At 43.2% G+C, this 16,726-nt stretch overlaps 1 protein-coding gene across 4 annotated transcripts in view; it reads right to left on the bottom strand.

Moving 5' to 3' along the window:
* Window positions 1–424: 424 nt before the first annotated feature.
* The window catches only part of LOC110533644 (clathrin heavy chain 1), a 47,809-nt gene continuing 31,507 nt past the window's right edge, over window positions 425–16,726 (bottom strand). Inside the window, exons 13-32 of one of the 4 annotated variants that reach the window (XM_036990060.2) lie at window positions 16,058–16,238; window positions 15,389–15,552; window positions 13,315–13,440; window positions 12,988–13,130; window positions 12,556–12,790; window positions 12,193–12,315; window positions 11,820–11,965; window positions 11,308–11,491; window positions 10,923–11,115; window positions 10,521–10,678; window positions 10,065–10,337; window positions 9,553–9,870; window positions 9,230–9,361; window positions 8,949–9,059; window positions 8,579–8,749; window positions 8,049–8,270; window positions 4,669–4,689; window positions 2,648–2,723; window positions 2,320–2,340; window positions 425–1,857 (exon numbers count right to left, since the gene is read on the bottom strand). In XM_036990060.2, the coding sequence (XP_036845955.1) occupies window positions 1,721–1,857; window positions 2,320–2,340; window positions 2,648–2,723; window positions 4,669–4,689; window positions 8,049–8,270; window positions 8,579–8,749; window positions 8,949–9,059; window positions 9,230–9,361; window positions 9,553–9,870; window positions 10,065–10,337; window positions 10,521–10,678; window positions 10,923–11,115; window positions 11,308–11,491; window positions 11,820–11,965; window positions 12,193–12,315; window positions 12,556–12,790; window positions 12,988–13,130; window positions 13,315–13,440; window positions 15,389–15,552; window positions 16,058–16,238 (3,135 nt within the window). In that variant the 3' untranslated portion in view covers window positions 425–1,720. The remainder of the gene's footprint in view (window positions 1,858–2,319; window positions 2,341–2,647; window positions 2,724–4,668; window positions 4,690–8,048; window positions 8,271–8,578; window positions 8,750–8,948; window positions 9,060–9,229; window positions 9,362–9,552; window positions 9,871–10,064; window positions 10,338–10,520; window positions 10,679–10,922; window positions 11,116–11,307; window positions 11,492–11,819; window positions 11,966–12,192; window positions 12,316–12,555; window positions 12,791–12,987; window positions 13,131–13,314; window positions 13,441–15,388; window positions 15,553–16,057; window positions 16,239–16,726) is intronic. The other 3 variants (XM_090186348.1, XM_036990063.2, XM_036990065.2) reach the window with 3 other exon arrangements.

Below are 16,726 nucleotides of genomic sequence, written 5' to 3'. Positions count from 1 at the left end.
CTTTTTTTTGAGCAGTGTCCAACCATGTCATCCTAGCATAACTGATACCCAGACCCAATCTTTGGCCTACATCTGTGTTTAGAATGTGCACTTGTACTTAAACTACCCCCAAACCCACCTGAGCTTGCAATTAAAACACTAATACATCCCTCATTTGAAAGGCAAAAATCCATAGTGATATGGATTTTCCCTAAAGGATGCCTTGATAAAAGGTTCATAAGAGTGAAGGTAGACCAACAAAATGTTGGCCGTGCACGGCCGACGCAATAAGACTGCTGTCATTTTCAATGAATTCCCTGGCCATTCTAAATGTTGAATCGCCACAAATCATTGACACCTGTGCATGGCCGACGTGTTAGTCTATCATCCTTACAAGCATGACGATAAAACAAGGTTGAGAAGGGAACAAGAGACCCGACCAGACTTTTCTTGACAAACAAGAAGCCTTTATTTTATGTGGAAAAGAACTGCTGTTTCATTCATCATCATGATCCAGATCCTGCACAATCAACTATTTGAGTGCACGCTTAAATCTAGGCATTTGTTTTGAGAGTATAGGGTAGAGGGAGAGTTAATGATTCTTTGTATACACACACACAAGCCTTTGATAAAAACACAATTACCAGTTTCTTCAATTAGATCAGACAAATATAGGTTCTGAGTCCCAAATGGCACCCTATTTCCTGCATAGTGCAGTATAATTTTTATGGGCCCTGGTCAAAAGTAGTGCACTATATAGGGAATAGGGTACCATTTTGGCCACACAAAGAAAACCTGGCAGGACATCAAGGCTATTAGGTTTTATATCCTCTTCTGTACAATCAAGAACAGTGACCTAGAACACCACGATACCAGCATATACCAACCGCAGCACAAGGGGAGGGGAGGGGGGAAAGTAACACATGTCTGACTGAACTGAAGAACAGAGCTTCTTTAATTCTCGTAATCAATCCCTCCAAATAGAATAGCCCCACAAGAGCACTTTACAGCATGAGGAAAGTAAAGTGTCTTACACGCAGCTGAGTGAGACGCAAAGACACCATCGATTTCATCTCTCTAAGCACGGTCTGACTCAATGACTAACTGGAGAGCCTGCATAGGCTTGGGAAGGATGAAACTCACTTTTGGAAATCATGTCTGAATGCATCTTAAAATAATCTCTAGCGCTACACAACCCCTTTAACCCTGTGTAGGTCATTACTGGTATTTGTACATAGTGTTACTAGTTTGTGGGTCATGGAAGCGGCAGTCATGTTCAAATATAGAAGAACATTGTAGCTTTTTTCCCTTTCTGAATATACAATAATTAAATGCATTTTACAGACTGATAGAACAAGCTGCTCACACATATCAAAATGAAGAGATTCTACATTAGTTTCTTCACTACAGAGTGCAAATCAGATGCTTCAAAACATACCTTTTTTAATTAAGAAGAGGACTCACTCTTCCCACAAGCCCCCTCATTGTACATAAACCATTCCCCATTAAAAAAAAATGGCATCTAGTAAATATAATGGAATGTGAAAAATTATAATAATTGTGATCCAATCTTTTTCTTTGACAACAGAAATGTCCTTCATGAGTTTTTTTTTAAAGGAAAACAAAAACATAAAAAAAACTGCTTGTTTGAATCCACTAAATGTTGTGAGAAGATGGTAAAAGCCTAGTGAAGGACTGAGCTGAGAGAGATGGATGGGCTCCAGGGCTTGCCAGGAGACCTTTACATGCCGTAGCCAAAGCCTGGTTGGGCCTGAGGTGCCTGGGGGTAGCCTGCAGGAGCCTGGTAACCGTAGCCATAGGCCTGCTGGGGGGGCACGGGCACGCTTGGGCCAGCAGTCAGCATAAGCTGGGGTGTGCCTGGAGGAAAGAGAGGCATTTCACATTTTTGGGCTGACACCAAAGATTAGAATCTATTCGGATTCGATTAATTTACTGATTCAAATCATTTGATGCCGATTGATTTGAATATTTAAACGGATCTTTTAACATGGAACACAAGCCACAGCTCAACTCTAACATTCCAGAGTGCCAAGGAAGCTCAACTGTTATTTTTTATTTGAATGATTTTTCTTTTGAACAGCAGACTGTAGAGTGAAGACAGGTTGAGGAGATTGAGTCAAAGGGCAGCGGGCCGGATTCAAACCCATGCCGTCTGCCATAAGTGTTCCGAGGTCAGAGGCAGTAGCCACTGGCCCACACGGAAGCCTAGATGCATTGTTCACAAGACTACAGCCTGTCTGCTGCAGAGGGAAAAGAGAGCCACGAGAAAGCGAGTGTTGATCAGTTATGGACATAAGTGCTGAAAACATGTTTGCTCACCATTTACTAAGTTATCAGGACCTATTAGGATGAGAAATACCAGAGTTTTGGCGCAGGTACAGCAGACTATACGAATATTAGTTAGAAATGATATCTGATACGAATATCAAAACAGGGACAGCCACATGCATGTCACCAATATCAACAAACTTGTCACTATTAAAAACCTTTACACAGCTTATCAATCTCTTTACATCTTATTTCCTATCTTTACTTAGAGCACAAAAGGCTGGGTTACGAGTCATCTTCACTGTTTGAGTTGGCGTGAATGGCTGTTCTCATTGGCCGTGTCAGATTCTTGGCTGTGAATGATGCATGAGGCACTTACCATAGACGATGGGTTGTGTCTCTGTCGCCTGCTCCTCCTCTTTCCTTAGGGACTCCGAGGTCTCCAGCTTGTCCACCTGGAAGAGGTCAGAAAGAACACGATGATAAACAGCTACAAGCAGGCAGGCCAGAAGAAGACATGCTGGAAAAGCATTCATTAACTGTTCTTTCCTTTAGTCATTTAATATGTTAAGTGATTGATGGATAGGACTGTTCTAGGTGATTATTCTTTGCAACACATACAAGGCTGCTGTGAGCTGCCCCTTCGTCACACATTTAAAACTAGTGAAGAAATATGAGATGACCATTAAGATGTGAGGAAAAATACTTTCAATGAAATTTGGTCCCTCCATTCAGCCAGTCTTGAAGTGATGTTTTCAGTATAGATTAACATTGCTATGTGTGCAGAGAACCAAACCCATATCAAGTATGCAACAGGAGTACAACATTTCATGATCAACACTTGACCTTTCATCTCTGAGCTATTTTAATGTAGCGATGTTAACTGCCAGGCTGTATTTTTTTCTAGGATTTATCTAGGACTTTTTCACCCTTTCCCTTAAATCAAACATGCTTAGTTTTAGCTCAGCAATATCAGTCTACTGTAACTCCAATGAGTGACCTTAAGCATAGCAGAAGCAGATTTCCAAAAGTTGTTAGGAAGAAAACGTAATTGCGTTTAAAAGTTGCAGTAAGAGGCAAGATGCATTTTGCGCTATTAAAAAACAACTTTTCACAATTTTGTTCTCAGTGCTGAAAGTGGGTCCAGTTCCCTCCATACTAATTGTAAAGAAAATAAAAAATAATGAGTAAATCTCTTCCAACAGAGGCATCATTAAAAGGAGAACATGCTACAGTAGTGGTGTTACAATTGGTTAAATTAATGTGCATGAAAAAGAGGCAAAAGTACTGAAGCGCAGAGGGAGTCAAAGCCCGGGATGATTCGTAGTCCAGCCACTCAAGGCCCATCAACCAACAGCAAGGCACAGCCGACAACATCAATGTCTCCTAGAGACTCTCAGTGACGCTAGATTCTCATTGGCAGGTGCTCAATCACATGCATATATTAAAACCAGAGAATATTTCCCAAAGTGCAGGTACCATTACCCGTTTTTCATACAAAACATACATACCCTCTCGGATACAGTGTAAAGGTCTGTGAAGGAATGCACTTTTCAGCTACTGCCCGTGCAACATGAATTAACAAATATTTTATTTTCTCTGCTTCTAGTGCTGCAGCACAAGTTGTATTTCACTGTCAAGACTTCAATATGAGAATGAACTCATGAGAAATATATAATTTCATCACTACTTAAACATTTCTGGAGAAGAAAACCCCCCACCAGATAGGTGCAGCCAAAGTAGTACGGTGCCCCTGAAAATAATTACGTTAAGTGCCTTGTTCAAGGGCAGACATTTCATTTCTCACCTTGTCGGCTTGGCCAAACGCTCTAAGCACTGTGCTACTTTTCCACCTTAAAGTGCATTCGCTTCACAAATTTTGATCATACAATGCATTTCTTGGCTTACAGTTTTAGTACTATGGTTAAATGCAGTCTACAACTGGTTTGCAGTCTATTTTGAGAGGGGGTCTTAGCTATATGCCAGCAATCAGAAGCTTCAAGATTGAGTTCATTAATGGGTGTTATTTATTCTACAAAATTAACACTCTTGGGGCATCAAAAGCACTTTAAGGTCATTGTGGGTTCAAGGGTCAGGACTGGGAACCAATGGCAGACTGGCATCATTGACAGACTTCCTCAGACTAAGGGTTGTCATTGGTGAGTAACTACAGATCTACTAGAGTGCTCTGCTGCCCAGTCGGAGAGAGTTCAGTTGAGAAGGCACTACTGTGTGTGTGTGTGTGTGTGTGTGTGTGTGTGTGTGGAAAAGCAGCAGTGTAACTGACATATGGGAGAATTAAAATAAAACGCATGCAGATTCCTATAGGTAGCAGTGCTCCAGGCTAAATTAATGAACGAAACAGCAAGAGAGAGATGGAATATAGGAATAGACTTTCACCTTTTCCTTAATTGCATCAACCTGGAAGGGAATTCAAGAAGCGCAGCTTAGAAAATAAGAAATCAGTTTACCATAGTGCAGAGACCGAGAGAGAGCAGGCTGAGACAGAATACAAAGATGGGCAACCAAATATCCACATAGTAGAAGAAAATAAAAAACTAACACACTCCTGTCAAAAAGGTAGTCTGGCATTCCTCTGAAATGCCTTGAATTTCTCTAGTTTAATTGTTGAACTATTGTTTTGAAGATAGCGAGACCTCGCTACAATGATTAACCTACCACATTTGCATGCATAAAAATACAGCTGCTAGTAAAATATTTAACTGTTTTCCATTTAGTAGGCTACAGGTTCCGGTCAACTCAACTCTGAGTCACTAAACTACTATTGAGAGCAGAGCAGTATAGACTGCATTAGTCCTGATCTATTGATAGACATATGGTAGAACTTGTGTTCTCTATGTCATTGGCTAGACTAGAGAGCTGCTGGACTACTATTCCGTTCAAAGCCATATAATATGTGTGTGTGTGTGTATGTATAGTTGAAGTCGGAAGTTTACATACACTTAGGTTGGAGTCATTAAACCTCATTTTTCAACCACTCCACACATTTCTTGTTAACAAACTACAGTTTTGGCAAGCTGGTTAGGACATCTACATTGTGCATGACAAGTAATTGTTCAGACAGATTTCACTTAATCACAATTCCAGTGGGTCAGAAGTTTACATACACTAAATTGACTGTGCCTTTAAACAGCTTGGAAAATTCCAGAAAATGATGTCATGGCTTTAGAAGCTTCTGATAGGCTAATTGACATTGAGTCAATCGGAGGTGTACCTGTGGATGTATTTGAAGGCCTACCTTCAAACTCAGTGCCTCTTTGCTTGACATCATGGGAAAATCAAAAGAAATCAGCCAAGACCTCAGGAAAAAAAATTGTAGACCTCCACAAGTCTGGAAATTGCTTCCAAGGATTAACTAAATGCCTGAAGGTACCACGTTCATCTGTACAAACAATAGTACACAAGTATAAACACCATAGGACCACGCAGCCTTCATATCGCTCAGGAAGGAGACACGTTCTGTCTCCTAGAGATGAACGTACTTTGGTGCGAAAAGTGTAAATCAATCACAGAACAACAAAGGACCTTGTGAAGATGCTGGAGGAAACGGGTACAAAATATCTATATCCAGAGTAAAACGAGTCCTATATCGACATAACCTGAAAGGCCGCTCAGCACGGAAGAAAGACACTGCTCCAAAACCGCCATAAAAAAGCCAGACTACGGTTTTGCAACTGCACATGGGGACAAAGATCGTACATTTGAGAAATGTTATCTGGTCTGATAAAATAAAAATTGAACTGTTTGGCCATAATGGCCATCGTTATGTTTGGAGGAAAAGGGGGGATGCTTGCAAGCCAAAGAACACCATTCCAACCGTGAAGCATGGGGGTGGCAGCATCATGTTGTGGGGGTGCTTAGCTGCATGAGGGATTGGTGCACTTCACAAAATAGATAGCATCATTAGAAAGGAAAATGATGTGGATATATTGAGGCAACATATCAAGACATCAGTCAGGAAGTTAAAGCTTGGTCACAAATGGGTCTTCCAAATGGACAATGACCCCAAGCATACTACCAAAGTTGTGGCAAAATGGCTTAAGGACAATAAAGTCAAGGCATTGGAGTGGCCATCACAAAGCCCTGACCTCAATCCCGTAAAATTTGTGGGCAGAACTGAGAAAGCGTGTACGAGCAAGGAGGCCTACAAACCTGACTCAGTTACACCAGCTCTGTCAGGAGGAATGGGCCAAAATTCACCCAACTTATTGTGGGACGCTTGTGGAAGGCTACCTGAAACGTTTGACCCAAGTTAAACAATTTAAAGGCAATGCTACCAAAATAATAAGTGAGAGTATGTAAACTTCTGACCCACTGGGAATGTGATGAAAGAAATAAAAGCTCAAAGAAATCATTCTCTGCTATTTTTCTGACATTTCACATTCTTAAAATGAAGGTGATCCTAACTGATCTAAGACAGGGAATTTTTACTAGGATTAAAATGTCAGGAATTGTGAAAAACTGAGTTTAAATGTATTTGGCTACGGTGTATGTAAACCTCCGACTTCAACTGTATGTATGTAAGAATAACAGTTACATGTAGTGGAGTTACTTTTAGTCATTTCCATATTAATTCAACATTTACCAATCTTTTTTTGTTAACATCCATATGTAATTTTCATTCATGTTATAATATATTAACATTAAGATTCATATGTAAACAGAGCTTTACATACGTATGTATGTATGTATGTATGTATGTGAGGTGTGCAGAGCAGACAGGCACATGCTGACTCGTTCAGTCACAGCAGTCCCACATGCAGTCACGCAGCATCCAATGACGAGCTCCACTTACTTGGCACTGAATATCAATGACAAGAAAACAAACTACTGGACACTAGAGAGAGGAACTAAACATCTTGAGTTCCTCTCTATAGAGTCCAATAGTTTGTTTTCTTGTCATTGATATTCAGAGGGTCCACCACCTTGAAACAATGCATTAACACAACACTTGTACTGTACCCATTGTCTGTAATCTGTTGAGTACAGTAACATTTAGTCAGAGCATTAAACAAAAGAGCAATTACTGTCTTATATGGAAAAAGGTTAACAAAAAGCTGTAAAATGGTGAACAAAAGAGGGGAAACAAACATGACATGAGTATAAGGAAAAGCAGCTGAGAGGTTTGTTTAGCTTCTATCAAACTCAGAAGAAACAAGGCACAAAAGAAAAGGCAAGTTGATAGAAACAAAATAAATAACTGTCTTTCTGTATAGAGTATGAGGACTATTGGCACTCCACATAAATACAATTATTCTATTATACTGATTCTAGTAAATCTATTTATGATGCCACACACTCTGCTGCAAAGTCAAGACTGCTGGACTGAGTTCTAATATGATCATTGATGAATCTCTGGTAGCAACTTGCCATTTAAAAATAAGGCATTGTGCTACTGAATAGTTAAATGCCTTTTCAAAAGTGGGTAACTGCTAAAAGCATTTGACTGAGCAACAGAAGATCACTGCACGACGTGTTTGGAAAGGGCTGTGTAAAAGTGGCATTTAGGATGAGCTTACTTTCACCCAATCCTAACCATTTGGGGCTAGAAATGTCAAACTGACCCTAGATCAATGTCTAGGGGATAGTTCACTCTACTCCCACTGAAAGCAGACCTGGGTTGTGTTCATTAGCCACAACTGAAATTCTGTTGGATGCCCTAATGAACAACATCCTTGGACGTGTAGAATAGAACCACCATGCTTGGTTTGTTTTAGCCCACTCAACATGACATAGCCATGTCCAGACAGCCAACCCACCTTGAAGAGATACTCTCTCATGACCTGGATGAAGTAGGGCATGGAGAAGTCCATGATGTTGTGCTTCCAGGCCGTCTCCAGCACCACGTCTGGCCTCAGCAGGTCATAACAGGTGAAGAGGCAGGCGGCAAAGCACTCCTTTTTGTCCTCGGTCAGGAACCAGCCCAGTAGCTCCTCAGCCAACTCTGTATCCTTGGACTCTGACGCGTACTGCATGGCATCCTGGAGGAAGATGGAAACAAGATGGAGGTTCAAGATCAGGAGCGGTGACTTGATGCTGTGTGTTTGTTAGGAACTTGGCACCAAGCTACTGTCTGGTATGTATCCTGGTCATGCGAGAAAGCCTTCACTCCACAATGGGATTTTGACCACTAACCCTACCCATAAACACTAGTCTTACCAGACAAAACGGCAATCTACTACATTTCCCATTATCCTCCTCTCTCTACTAACCAAATAGGTTCAATGACAATATAATGGCAGTCAGAGGAGAAACAGGCCTGGGTAAGGAGAAGAGAATGAATGAGTACCTTGTAGAGTTTGTCCTTCTTGCAGAGCTCCACACTCTGTTTCCAGCGGTTGTTTCCCTTGAAGAGGTAGGCAGCGATCCTCCTGAACTCAATCAGCTCGTGTTTCTCCAAGCGCTGGGCAAGCGAGATGTTGTCAAAGTTGTCATAGGCATCTATAGAGGTCCTCAGAGCCTGAGTCCACAGAGAGAGGGAAGGAAGAAAGGATGGGTGGATGAGTAACTGTTGTTCAATGAGGTGTAAAAAAAACAACTTTGTTTTCAAGTAAACAAGGTACTAGAACGGTCATAGGGCCAGCTTCCCAAACCCATATTAAACCTAGTCAGGGTAAAACAAATGTGTGTCTTCATTGTTTGACAATGTGACCACAAACCTGATAGTCCTCCTCTGTGATGAAGAGGTTGGTAAGTGCTTCATTGACAGACTTGTTGTTGTGGTTCTGTACAGAGCGCAGGTAGGGCTTGACCAGGGGCAGCTGTTTCACCTGGGCCACACACACACACACCGTTGATTACTAGAACTGCATTCACTATAAGCAGAGTGCACTGTACATAGAAATACACGTCACAGTCTTTGATTAACAACTACAACAGGTGTCACACCGCTTCAATTTCCTGTGTTGGCAGATCGGAGGGGACAGAGAGCTCGTCTCACCTTGCTGAAGAAGTTGACAGCACGGGAGTGGTCCAGTCTGGGGGACAGCACTATGAGCAGGTCATTCAGTAACAACGGCTTGAACTCCAAATAGAACTGAGTTGCTTTGTAATACAGCTCCACGTTGGCCACCTACACAGTCACAGGAAAGGGATAAAAGGAGATATATTGTCATGTATTACAAGTGTATTGAGATGTTTCAATGTAATTTAAAATATACACTTACCAATATCACATCAAATCGAGCTTTGTCATAATAGATCATATACAGCAATGACTGCTACCTTGATGTCATTATAGACAAACATTACTGATTGGGTTACCTTGGTGATGATGTCTTTGAACTGGCCCTCCTTCCAGGCGTCGGTGGGGTGGTTCATCATGGTGATGATGGCATTGTCAAACTCCTCGTACTTATCGTACAGGAACACCAGCTCCGCCCACAGGTGGGCCTCCTCCGCCGCCCGCAGAACCTTTGGAATGTTGACTCTGGACCAGAAGAGCTCCAGGTGCTCCCTCATCTTCTGGGGTTTGAATTTGGAGTAGAGGATGGCCAGCTCTGTGAACATACCCATGTGAGCCCGTTCCAGCCCCAGGGCTGCCTCCAGCATGGTGATCAGCTCCTCAAAGTAAGCACGGTCCTGAACACAGAGAGAGAGAGGAGAGGGGGGGGGGGGGGGGGGGGTAAAGCATTGAGAGGTTTGAAAGTTGGACTAAATAAGAACTTTTCATGTTGACTAGAGAAAATACAAATTTCATACAAACTGTGCCAGCATCTAGCAGCAAGGAGGATAAGGTACATCGAGACAAAGTGGGCTGTGTGTGGGTGTCTTACCTGGTAGTAGTTGATAAGCTCCTCCAGTTCATCAGCATGCACCACGATGTGGAGGCCACACATCTGTGCCAGCCGGAACTCCTTTCCATCCACGCAGGCAAAGCACACCTCCTTCCAGGTCCTAGTGCTGTTGGCCTTGCGGGCCCCGTCCACAGCCGCTTGGTACTCCCCGAGGTGCACCAGGGTGGACGCCAGACGGCCAAAGTTGGACACGTTGTTGTACAGTAACTTGGCCGCATCGTACATTTTCTCGTCGTAACAGCGGTCGCCGACCTTCGTTGTGAGCAGGAAAGAGTAGGAATGTCAATCAATGTCTTACATAGGGAGTTGTCTGCGACAACATAGAAAATCAGTTCCTGGTGAACTAGGACGGAACATCACTGTTTATTTCTCATTGACTTGGAATACAATAACCTGTACTGTTAAATACATCAGTCTGGATTACAGTAACAGTACCTGTTGGATGTGGGCGTTGTTGGGTCCATTGATGAACTCCTCCAGCTCAGCCAGGCGGTTGGTCTTGGCCAGGGCGAAGATGAGCTCTGTCTCCACGTAGGACTCCCGAGCCTTCTTACGGGCCATCTGAAGGAACTTCACCAGGTCCTCCCAGTTACCTGACACACACACACCAGAACAACCATTACAGTCAGCTAAGAGCATCTGGGAGGTTACACTACTTTAAATCCTAAGGTCAGTCAGTGAGCCGCTGATGATTACAGAAAGTCACCAAAAACAGCTGGACAAATCCCACACTGAGGACATGTATTCGCTGACATTGGGAGATTTTACACATTATAATGCCCATCAGCCCATCCTGCCACCCCCTATCCCAGCTAAAGCCGGCCCCACCATCTTTACCACTCTGGTCGGCGGCCTGTACCACCTCCATGTAGGCAGAGGGGTCGTCAGCCTTGATGTAGGAGTCGATAGCCTCCTTGACCAGGCCCTTCTGCAGCTGAGCCTTGGCCAGCTGGCTCCACACAGCTGGCTCGTTGCAGCGCTCGGCAAACTCATAGGCTCGATCCAGATTCCCAATGTGCTCAATGAGAACCTGGCGAGAAGAGACAACATTATACCATGACAGGAAGTCAGACACTATCAATCATGTTGAAGGTAAGGAGAAGGGGAATGGAAGCTCTACAAGTCTACTGGCATTGAGACCTCCATATTCAAGAGATTGAAATGGTGTTAGGGTGATATGAATACCACATGGTGTTGGGGGGAGGGTCAGGGTTCATCTAACCTGCACGGCAGAAGTGTTGACGTCAAACTTCCTGAAGATAGCAAAGGCCTCCTCGAAGAGCTCGTTGCTGATGGCAATGTTGGCAATGTCTGGGGCATCATAGTTGTCCAGGCGGTTGATGTACTCCATCACACGGGTCCGGTCTGCCTTGATGGCCGTCAGGATCAGCAGGTTCTGCAGGTTTCTGAATAAATAAACAACCCCCAGAATCAACACTTAAAACACCAAATAATCACAAATCATCCCGGAAATCAAGCTGTAAAGATGAGCAATTGTATATGTAAAGCTTTGTTAAGTTTACAATTGTATGTGTCAAGTTACGATCTTGTAAAGTTCACTTTACATTTACTGTAGAGTGTGTTGCGATTTTAAATGCATTTTCAATAAAGTTTGATTTGATTGATTTGGAAAAGTATAAAAAAAGATGGCGGAAGTGAACTAGAGAGAAAACACACAATGGACAGCCCAGCCTACAGTGAGCACAGGTATCAGAGCTCTAGTAGCTCTGTTACCTGTGTTCACTGAAGACAGAGTTATCCAGTACGATCTTCTCCAACAGCTCAATGAGTTCGTTGGGCAAGTCTGCAGTCATGAAGGCCTTTACTGTGACTGACACCTCCTCTGGGTCCTGGGTCTCAGACAGGGCTGTCTGCACCACCTGACAGGGAGGGGAAAATAGATTTCGATATGGTCATGAGTAGATGTTTGGGTCAATTCAGAAGGTTCACTGAATGCTGAGTTATACAGTACAATCTTCTCCAGTAGCTCAATGAGTTTGTTCTTAAATTGAAAAACCTTTATTGAAGATTGACTGAATTGAGAATGGAATTGATCCCAATACTGGTTCAGAGCTGGTCCAGACTGTTGTGTATGGGAACTACCTACCTGGTCAATGAGTGGTCTTCTGAAGGGGTTGCTCTCCAGCAGCACGCTGGCCCACAGGTCCGGGTCTCTGCGACGGACCAGGTAGCGAGACAGACTCTTGAACAGGGAGTTCTCATTGCACACCTGACAGGAAACAGAGCGCGCACACTGTTCGTCCACTAGGCTCTCACCTCACATTCTGAAACAGTACTTGCATATGTAGGCTATTCCCAGTATTGCTGTTGTAAACAAAGAATGTCAGTTAATATTAATGCATAGCAATGCAGAGAATTAAAATGTACACTCATATGTTTTTAGTTAGACCTACATTCTAACCTATATGAAACTACTTCCTATAAGAAGAGGAAGGGAGAAGCTACTGACGTTGATGAGTTCCTGGTCACACTGTCCTCTCTCGTAGGCAACGCAAGCCAGGTGGGGGTCCCTCTTCTCGCAGTACTTGCCCACCACGCGGCTGTCGTAGTAGGGGTTCTCACGCAGGAAGCGCTCGGGGTTGTTGTTGCTGTCGATGTAGATCTTGGCCAGGGCATTGTGGGTAGCGGGCTCCTCACAGCCCTCATGGATACGGGCCTCCAGCCAGGGGAGGAGAAGCTTCAGTCTGAGGAGAGGGAGATGAGCCTGCTGACAACTACGGATGCTGATATCACAGCTAGTATAAAAAAAGACTAAGTAAGTAATACTTTATTTCATGATCCCACAGTGTTTAAATTAGGTTGGGGTGCTATAACAGCTACAATTAACCCTTCTAACTAGTAGTTTCTTTCTGCCATCTGATGAAAAAGGGTTGCGTTGTACCGGTTTCTCTTCTCCACCTCAGCCACCAGTTCATCAGTGGAGAACTGTCCTCTGACCACCAGGATCAGACTCTTAATGACGTCCTCAGAACAGTCCACGTCCAGAAGCCCTCCAATCACCACTGGTAGACGGCTGGGGTTCACCTAACACACACGTCAATATTATTGGACACTGTGCATTTTCACTGTGGGGCAATTATCTTGAGTCTGCACTAGTTTAGGTGAACATGAAATTTAGTGATATCTTGCTTAAAAGTTTCAGCATTTTGACAACTAGAATGCTTGACAGTGTGTGTTTGAGCAAAAGTGTGTGACCACGTTCACTTACTTTCTGCACATAGATCTCAATGTATTTCTGCAGGTTGTTACGGTACAGGTAGAGGACCAGGTCATGGACAAAGTCGAAGCGGTCACACACAATGATGAGTGGGAGCTGGTCGGTCAGCTTGGCCTCCTGTCCAATCACAGAGCAGGGGCCAAGGTTAGCATGACATCGTTATGAGACGGAACATCTGATCAGAGCTCACCAATGACCACAGCCAAACCTGACATGTAAGGGTTGGGTTTAACCACGGATCGTAATGGCAAGTGTTAAAGTTGAGTGTTTTTTGTTGTTACTACCTGAATGTGTAGACGTTTAAGTAGCTCAAAGTTAAGCAAGTAGTTAAAAAAAGCTAGAGGTTTGACTGTAATCTTGTTGGGCTCATACAACCACTAATGTACAATGACAAAATAAATATTAGAATCACTGAATATGAAATTGGGATTTCATTTTCCAGTTTAAAATGATCCTGCTCATGTGATTTGAAAAATGCCACAATCGAGGAAAACAAAAATGTTTCAACTACGACGACAAATGGAAAGAGTCACGTTTTGAGATATTAGAAGATGGTTAGGTATTGAAAACATTGTTTACTAGTATGGACAGAGAGGCAAAAAAGGAAAGAAACAAGAAAATGATCTAAGCCAAGTACAGCTCACTCACACATGTACACCGACGTAAGTCTCCCTCTGCAGGTACTATTGAGGTACTGCCACACACTCCCACTACTGGAGCCCACAACAGTAGACCCTCAACACAGTGCGTATTTTGCGGTTGTGTTTCCTGTGCGTGTTGTGTGTGTGTGTGATCACTGGCTGACTGCCATCAACACTCCTACAGGATTAATACACTGGGATTGAGTACCTCACAGCCCTGTAGAGCACTCCAAGGGTCTGCCACCAAAAAGACATCTAGCTTTAGCATGTTGTTGAAACTATATGGTTCCATCCCAAATGTCACGCTATTCCCCACAGAGTGCACTACTGTTGACCAGGGCCCATGCACTATATAGGGCATGAGGTGCTATTTGGGACTCAGTATATGATGAGGCCCATTGACTCCTCTTGCACAGCCAGGAAGACTGTTACAGTATGTGGGCATACCAGGTTATCTGGAAGACTTTAATTTAGTTTCTGAATCCATTCACATAGGAAAACAAATGTAAATGCACCACAATAGCCATGCTTACTTGAGTTAATTTGTGCCGGCTAGACCTTACATACGGATAACAGAACTGCAACACCAAAACCTAACTTGACTACAGCTCAGATAACAGCTAGGTATATATATATTTGTATTTTACCTTTATTTAACTAGGCAAGAACAAATTCTTATTTTCATTGACGGCCTAGGAACAGTGCCTTCTTCGGGGGCAGAACGACAGATTTTTACCTTGTCAGCTCGGGGATTCGATCTTGCAACCTTCTGGTTACAAGTCCAAAGCTCTAACCACCAGGCTACCTGCCGCCCCACTGTATATGCACAGTTACGAATCCAAAAAGAAGTACACTCACAACACCCTGTTGCTAGTAGCTCAGCTAACTGTAAAACTGCAGGTTTTGGACTTGTTTGGACAGACAGAGTTTGGTGCACCCCATCATGGATGAATGGTTTTTGGGTACATTAACGGGTTGTGTCATTGTACTCGTCATACAAATCCCAGGTTTAATCCTGTATCTCTAGAAGTAAGTCAGGGGTGGCGGTGAAACTAAAATAGGGAGGGAGTCCTGTACTTGGGGATAGATTTACCTGGTACATGTCCTGCCATTCCACAGACAACAGGGAAAAGCACAAGAGAACTGCCATCAGGAACTTCTTACCAATGAAGGCTAAATGAAAGCTTTTCACGAATGCTAGTGTTAGCAGGCACATCTACGTATTCATAGGACGGACAGAAGGTCAGATTGTCATTTAAATTCAATACAATTTCAAAATAAATGATAAGGACAGACGAGAGTGTGAGAATGAAATAATAGAATAAAGTTCAACTAAAGAAAGATAGGAGGGGGAAAAAAACAAGAGTATGTTTAGTCCATTGCATTTCATCTCCCTCTAGATACCTTCTCCCTCCATCTTTTACCTTGAGGAAGTTCTTGACTCGTTCGGGGTCGTAGCAGTTGCTCTCTCTGCAGATCCTCTCCACCTCTTTGATCTGTCCCGTCTTGCAGGCTGCCTGGATGTACTTGAAGTGGACCTCTAGGTCCTGGCTGAAGTTAACAATGGAACCCAGGAAGTAGAACAGACCTGGGACAAAGCATCACCATGGAGACAATGTCAGTCAAGAGGAAATACAGTACCAGACACCATGCCAGTCTGACATGTCAGGACATCCAGTCAAGTTCAATTGTGAGCCATTGGCTGAAATATAGAACAGTGATTACAATAAGGTGGCTGGCAACTGTACCCCAAGAGACCGGAGCGGATGGCTACTGTTGCCATCTCATCACCCCTGGTTGAATTAAATGTACATCACACTTCAGGCTCCATGTTTGTAAAGTTATTTGGACAATTGAAAACAGGGTCTCATCTAGTTTATTGAGCTATACCTCCATTATGATTGGCTACCTCCTATCTAGTCTACCCTGGGCTTAAAGAGGTCCAGCAGCCTGTCCTAGTGGTCACCCCTCCACTCCAGGACATTCTACAGAGCCTATGGACAGACCCTGTTGCCTCAGGCCTACTTAGCTGATTGCTGGAAGAGAGAGTGATCTATGAAGCATAAGTGTGAAATAGTGTGGCTGTGTCTCACCCTCGAAACTCTTGAAGGACTCGAAGAGCTCCGTTAGAGAGTTGGTGGAGAGCTGCTCGTGGTACTTGGAAGCCACCTGGACACAGATCTGCAGGTTCTGACGGATGTTGGCAGACAACATGGCCCTCAGGCACTCCAGAGAGTCCTCCACTGAGAGGGAGCCAAAGAAGTTCACCAGCCACTAAGGAGAGAGAGAAATAATTTATTTTCCCTTTGCCATTCACACCTTCTACTATTTGCACGCTGTCACAACCTTGTACACAGCTAATTATAAAACATTATAATCGTTACATAACATTTTATAAAAGGTTTATAATATAACATGTTATTCTTTTAAAACTTTAGTGTATTTAATATTTACTGGTAATGTCTGATTACTGGCTAATCAAAAACAAAGCCCCTTTGAATTAAGACAGGAGAAAAAGACAGGAGAAAAAGACAGGAGGCACAGAGGTAGAAGCAGCAGCAGAGCTAGATAATGTCATGAGGAAATGCATGACAGTCATGTTCATCTAGCCAGGGTTCAGAACGGTCTGTACGGTTTGGCCTACACACTAATATGACCCCACTTTTAATCAGTTCTGCTCTACGACCCACACGAGCAGCACGGGACTCATCTGAAGGTAGGCCAGTACCAGTTAAAAGATTTTATGGAAGTACAGTATATGG

The sequence above is a fragment of the Oncorhynchus mykiss genome, chromosome 10, assembly GCF_057628025.1.
Source record: "Oncorhynchus mykiss isolate SJ-2025 chromosome 10, ASM5762802v1, whole genome shotgun sequence".
Taxonomy (NCBI): Eukaryota; Metazoa; Chordata; class Actinopteri; order Salmoniformes; family Salmonidae; genus Oncorhynchus; species Oncorhynchus mykiss.
This window is presented reverse-complemented; position numbering and strand designations above follow the sequence as displayed.